This window comes from Trachymyrmex cornetzi, unplaced genomic scaffold (genome assembly GCF_001594075.2).
Source record: "Trachymyrmex cornetzi isolate Tcor2-1 unplaced genomic scaffold, Tcor1.1 scaffold422, whole genome shotgun sequence".
NCBI classification, from domain to species: domain Eukaryota; kingdom Metazoa; phylum Arthropoda; class Insecta; order Hymenoptera; family Formicidae; genus Trachymyrmex; species Trachymyrmex cornetzi.
The window spans coordinates 31,467-38,558 of record NW_017298983.1 but is presented as its reverse complement, the minus strand read 5'-3'; the positions used below and the strand labels follow the sequence as shown (position 1 = coordinate 38,558).

General features: G+C 32.3%; 1 protein-coding gene across 1 annotated transcript in view; it reads left to right on the top strand.

Annotated features, from left to right (window-relative positions):
- Positions 1-4,184, top strand: part of Karybeta3 (karyopherin beta 3) — a 9,167-nt gene extending 4,983 nt beyond the window's left edge. The window contains exons 7-14 of the mRNA XM_018512692.1: positions 1,255-1,554; positions 1,838-2,020; positions 2,102-2,228; positions 2,336-2,701; positions 2,790-3,043; positions 3,133-3,653; positions 3,743-3,962; positions 4,037-4,184. Of these exons, the coding sequence (XP_018368194.1) occupies positions 1,255-1,554; positions 1,838-2,020; positions 2,102-2,228; positions 2,336-2,701; positions 2,790-3,043; positions 3,133-3,653; positions 3,743-3,962; positions 4,037-4,126 (2,061 nt within the window). The 3' untranslated portion in view covers positions 4,127-4,184. The remainder of the gene's footprint in view (positions 1-1,254; positions 1,555-1,837; positions 2,021-2,101; positions 2,229-2,335; positions 2,702-2,789; positions 3,044-3,132; positions 3,654-3,742; positions 3,963-4,036) is intronic.
- Positions 4,185-7,092: the final 2,908 nt, after the last annotated feature.

The window sequence follows — 7,092 nt, the reverse complement described above, 5'->3', positions numbered from 1 at the left end:
ATCGTGTCTCTCGTTGTATTGCGGCCGTTTGTCTTTCAATGCTCGGTTCAAACGCATCAATTGCGTTCGATACCAATCGCCTGTAATTGTTTCAGTCGGTTTTAACAGCTCATAATAAACTACGCCGAGCTGGTCCCACCAAATACACAGCATGCCTTCGGAGCCATGAATATTCAATTTGGCCGTCGACGTGGAAGCATGGCCGGGAACTCCCCATGATTTTCTGCGCTTGGGGTTATCGTAATGAACCCATTTTTCGTCCCCAGTCACAATGTGATGCAGAAATCCCTTCTGTCTTTGCCTTTCAAGCAGTTCACAAGCAAACAAACGCCGTTCAACATCTCTCGGCTTCAACTCGTACGGCACCCAATTTCCTTGCTTCTGAATCATTCCCATGGCTTTGAGGCGTTTTGAAATGGCTTGTTGAGTCATTCCCAATGATCGTGCCAATTCTTGATTTTGACACGAGTCTTGATCAAGTAATGTCTCCAATTCTGCATTCTTCGAAAACCTCTCTTTCGCTATGCCGGTCTTCGACGTCAAAATTATCGTTCTTGAAGCGTTGAAACCACTCACGACACGTCCTTTCACTAATAGCGACCTCAACATAAATATTTGAGAGCATTCGATGAGCCTCAGTCGCAGATTTCTTCATATTGAAGCAAAAAATTAAAACCTCCCGCAAATTACGAGAATTTGGCTCGTAAACTGACATTTTCAATCGAGAATAACTTTATGATGCAGACACAAATCGAATAATGTTTCTATGGAGTTATGTTGACAGATGCCCAAGTTTATTGTATGACGTCTATGATCTATTTATTTCAACCACCACTTACCGCTAAAGTCATCTATAGGAAAACGGCGGAAGCAAAGTTGTACACCTAATAAATTTTAATTTTATTTGTCATTAGCAGTCTAAAATTATTTTTTATATCAAATTATACATATATAATTTTTATATCAAATTATACATATATAATTGACTAGGCCACAAGTTAATCCGACAGTCACATCCATGTGGATATGATAGCGTTACAATTGTGGCAAATTAAGCAAAGGAAATAAAATTTTACTGTATTACTGTTTTAGTAATACAGATAATCAAAATTTGTTCCTTGCGGTTCCTGAGAGTTGATTACTATTAGTAGTGATAGTAATCTTAGTTTTGGAACATATATTGTTATTTGTACGTAAATGTAATATAAATGTAAAATTCATGAATACATTAAGTAATGTTGGACTTTTTTTTAGCATCCTCGTGTAAGATACGCTGCTTGCAACGCAGTAGGTCAAATGTCTACAGATTTTTCGCCCATATTTGAAAAGAAATTTCATGATAAAGTTATCCCTGGATTATTAATGGTGTTGGACGATAACGCGAATCCTAGAGTTCAAGCTCATGCTGGCGCAGCTCTTGTAAACTTTAGCGAAGATTGCCCGAAAAATATTCTAACACCATATCTCGATGCTATAATGGCTAAACTTGAATCGATACTAACTGCTAAATTCCATGAATTAGTTGAAAAGGGAACTAAACTTGTACTTGAACAGGTAAGTTCAACTATAATAAATCTACCTACATTGGCTCCTAGATATATCTTAATCTGTTCTAAAGATTCCAGCTTTTTCTTTATTAAATAAATTTAAAATCTTTATATAGGATGAAAAATCAAACTTAAAACCTGTAAATTATAAGCCGTTTCTACATAATTCTATGCGACATTTATTACAACTCCTTGTATAAAATATAAATACTCCTAGTTACATAAAATATAAATTTTTAAGAATAGTTACGGCTTAATGTAAACCTAAATTTTTTATTGTATTTTTATAGGTTGTCACAACAATTGCCTCTGTTGCGGATACATGTGAGGAACAATTTGTAACTTATTATGACAGGCTAATGCCTTGTTTGAAATTTATCATTCAAAATGCGACTCTACAGGAACACAAAATATTACGAGGCAAGACGATCGAATGTGTCAGTCTTGTAGGCTTAGCTGTTGGCCCAGAAAAGGTGATTTATACTTATCCTTGTTTGATATGTCCTGAACAAAAAACTTGTAATCATTAATTACAAGTTGTTTAATGTTAACAGTTTATTGCTGATGCTAGTGAAGTTATGGATATGTTACTCAAAACACATTCAGAAGGTGATCTTCCTGATGACGATCCACAAACCAGCTATCTCATATCTGCTTGGGCCAGGATTTGTAAAATTCTTGGTAAGATATTGATAATGAAGTCTCGATGCTTCTGTCAAGTTTTATCATATTACAGAAACTTTTTGTGATCACGCGATTTTGTAAAAAATATATACATTTTTTTACAGGGAAGCAATTTGAACAATACTTACCATTAGTAATGGGTCCTGTATTAAGAACAGCCGCTATGAAGCCTGAAGTCGCATTACTTGATAATGAAGACATGGAAGGTATTGAGGGTGATCTTGATTGGCAATTTGTTTCACTAGGAGAGCAACAAAACTTTGGAATCAAAACAGCTGGTTTGGAGGATAAGGCTTCTGCATGCGAAATGTTGGTTTGTTACGCACGAGAATTAAAGGAAGGTTTTGCGGATTATGCAGAAGAAGTTGTACGATTAATGGTACCAATGTTGAAGTTTTACTTCCACGATGGTGTTAGAACTGCAGCTGCGGCAAGTTTGCCGTATCTTCTTGACTGTGCTAAAATAAAAGGTTATTAGATAATATTTTCATTTAAAAAATCGTGTAACTTTCCAATAACAAAACTCTTATATTAATATATATGTATTAATGTTTATAGGTCCACAGTATCTAGAAGGCATGTGGGCATATATTTGCCCAGATTTGTTGAAAGCTATCGATACAGAGCCAGAATCTGAAGTGTTGTTGGAATTATTATCCTCCTTAGCAAAATGTATCGAAACACTGGGCGTAGGTTGCTTAAGTGCACCACATATGACTGAACTTTTACGACTTTTAGATAAGTTACTCACTGAACATTTTGATCGAGCAGTTGCTAGATTGGAGAAACGAAAAGATGAAGATTATGATGAGGTACTATAAAAATTAATTATTTATACAGTTCCATGGAAATTTTATAAATATTTCTTCTACTGACGCTCTTTTTATATTTAATGGATTAGGTTGTTGAAGAACAACTTGCTGATGAAGACAATGAGGACGTATACACACTCAGTAAAATTGCTGACATTTTACATGCCTTATTTACAACTTACAAGTCTTCTTTCTTCCCATACTTTGATCAAATATGCGGACATTTCGTAAAATTATTGAGTCCTGAAAGATCGTGGTCGGATCATCAGTGGGCTTTATGCGTCTTTGACGATATTATAGAATTCGGAGGACCTGAGTGTGCAAAATATCAAGAATTCTTTTTACGGCCCATGATTCAATATGTTTCTGATAAATCTGCAGAAGTTAGACAAGCAGCAGCTTATGGTTGCGGAGTTTTAGGTCAATTCGGTGGAGAAGGCTTTGCGCAAGCATGTGCAGAAGCTTTACCAAAACTGATGGAAGTTATTAATGATCCTGAATCTAGATCGCCAGAAAATGTAAATCCCACTGAAAATGCTATTTCAGCAGTGACTAAAATTCTCAAATATAATAACAAAGCAATCAACGTCGATGAAATTCTTCCACACTGGTAAACTTTGATATTTAAAAAAAAAATGTTATTTGTTATTTGATAAGTTGCAAACAAGAATTTTGTTTGAAGCGCTTCTATCTATGTAGGCTAACTTGGCTGCCAGTCGTCGAAGATGAAGATGAAGCACCTCATGTATATGGATACCTGTGTGATTTGATTGAAGCAAATCATGCAGTAGTTTTAGGAACGAATAATGTGCATTTGCCTCGACTTATAAGTTTCTTTGCTGAAGCATTGTTCAGAGAAGCTGTGCCTACCGACCATCCTGTTATGTCTAGAATTCTTAGTATTGTTAGAGAAATACAGGTAGGCAAAAAATTTGTTTATATTTATCGTTACAGTTCTCAGATAATAAATAATACATGATTTTATATTTCCAGAACAACGACACGATGTTCCAGGCAACCATAATGCAGTTAACAACAGATCAACAACAGGCGCTTCACGAGGCACTTAGTGCGTTAAGTTGAATTTTTAACATTGTAACAAGTAAAAAAAATTAATACCCGCGTTAATTAATCTCCCGAAGAAATCGTAAAGATTGTAGGTATATTGTACCTATAAAATATTCGATCCAGCCTAGTTACACACACACACACACACACACACACACACACACACACGCAATATATTTAAGCATTCTATTATTAGCCACGTACTTGTTGAATATGTATTTCTGTATCATTTCTCAGATTCAATATTTAGTTTTGTCAGGGATTGTTGTTAAACATTTGAAGTAAAATTAGAGTTTGTCATTATTTTACAGTGCTTCTACAAATGAATATAAGTCGAAAAGAAATTTTATTAGTTATATGAATGAACTCGCATTGGCAGACTTTGAAAAAACTATATATTCCTAAAATATTTTAAATTTAATATTTTATATATATATATATATACTTAGTTTGTATATATCTCTTTTCTTTCTGCATCACATTGGTGAACATTATTTAAAAAGTTTATGAATAATAACGTCGACTTAAATCAGACATTCAAACGATAACGTTCTCCTGCCATTGAGAGCCGAACGATGCTAAATTATCTTAAAAAAATTGCTTTGTAAAAAAATTGCATAGTACTACATACATATTATAGCTTTGTTATGCGAATATAACGTTAAGGAATTATAATTTTGTTACTGTGATCTTTCTAAATTTTGTTTACATTCTTAAATGTTTCGGCAAAATAACAAAATTAATAATGCAAGATAGACTGGAAAGCCTCAGTGTAGCCACGATATGAACGCGTGATTGTGATTTAGATATTTTTATTATTAAATTTAGATACAGTAAATGTTATTTAATGATAATATCAATAATGTTGCAATGTTGAGGTATACGAATGCCTTTTGAATGAAACGTAATGAAATTTTAAAAATTTTAGATTCAAGATTCATAAGATATGACCGATGTATATCAAATGCATTTTTTCTTGTAGAGATATGCTAGAAATATACAAATATGTTCAAATATCGCAAATTGTTCTTGTAATCGTACAGCTAATTTATATTGAGTTATGTTTACTTAGCTGTAACATTACAATATGTTAACGTCATAAACTAAGTATGTTTCGAAAATAAAACTAAATTTATTCGAAAATAAAAAAAGAAACAAAAATATTACGTAAAAAATAATACGTAAATATAATACGTAAAAAAATGATAAAAACTTGATAATACAGAAATTACGTTTCCTTCGACTGATTGTAACACGATGAGAATCAAGATGATAAACAAAAGAGGACTGACAATGAATGAAATAATCCGTTTGAATAACTTCTTCGCCTTTCCGTGCTTGTTTGCTATTTATTTATAAAATATGTGCTCCGATACTTGCGACTGTATAGAAATTTCACAAATGAAAAATTTACCTCTTAGTAGGTACATCTTTGCGGCTACTCCAAATATAAATGCTCCAAATTTTTTTTTTTTTTTTTGTTAAAAACATGTAGAGGAATACAAGTAAAGAATAAACATTTATTTGTACATACATCAAAGTATAGAAAAATATCGCAAACAAGTATCTAGAGTTGAAGTACTCGATTGTAAGTATCCTTGATATATGGTAGGCACACTGCCTCGTTAATTCACAGAAAAACATCTTGTAAGGTGCGTAATTGCAGCAAATATATACAAAAAATCAATATTGGATTGTTTATGCGATACACATTTGCGACGGAGGAACGGTAAAAATCAATGTGAAAGAAATGAAAAGTTATAATTCTTATATAGAGATTATTTTAAAACCATTATTAGCTAAAATAAATCTCAGCTTTGTAATTGTTTGTTTTGCTCTTCACCTACATTTATACATATATTTTATTTTTAATGAATTTAATAGCCAGTATATATATATATATTTTTTTGCTAGTATTATTACGTTACATAAAATGTTATATCGTACGCTTAATTAAATTTTGCAAACGTAATCAAATCTTAAATAATCGTAAGTTAGCTTAAGCTGACTGCTCGTCTGACGTTTATCTTAAAGACGGTAATTATTAGAGTAAAGTTTATTACAAGGTTATGTATGATAATTACCCTATAGACGTTGTGACGTAAGAAAAGTTGATAAGAGAAATATGTATTATACAATTATAAGTACATACAATTGAATAGCTGAAGTTGAAATAGTTAAAAGTATATTATGAGTTTACTGAGTATCTCTTCGTCGACCGCTACCGCAAAAGATAAAACATTTTTGTAGATACTTGACAAGTGCCGCACATGTAAATTCGAAAGCAATAACCGTAGGTGAAGGTAATATGTTTGCAACGCATGTCACAATATATCAGTACGGCTGAAGTTATTTATAGCACTTGCATTATTTTGTTGCTTTATTTTATGAGTAATTCGTATTCCAATATATTGGAAAGGTGACAGGGGTCAATGTAAATGAATCGGACGTTCAGTCCGCCTGATATCAAATATCTTATGTATGGTCAATTAATGTGCATTTATAATTTGCTAGCGAAAACAGTCAGAAGAGATCATTAATCAAAATTCAATGAATAAATTACATTTCAAATGTATATTTATATTTTAGACTTCGTTTTTTTTGCTATTTTAAAGAGAACTCGAAAATAAATGATGAAAAATTGACATGCTTATTTATTCAATATTTATCCATTTTTTATATACGCAAGATAAGGTTAGCGGCAACGTGCGATAAAACGAAAACGCACACATGTTTTAAAGTAACGGAGAAAACCTGATTTAAGAACATAATTTACACAACGGTATTTAGCATTTCGCGCTCAGCGTGCTCTCCTAAATATTTCCCGCACTCAAAACGTTCGGATATTGTATTTATTATTTTATAGGTTGTATTTATTATTTTATATTTTTTTTTCTTTGATTACAATTTGACTCGAATCAAAAGAGACCTAGCTAGAATGCTTTAGCTAATAGTTATGTAATATATATATATATATATAT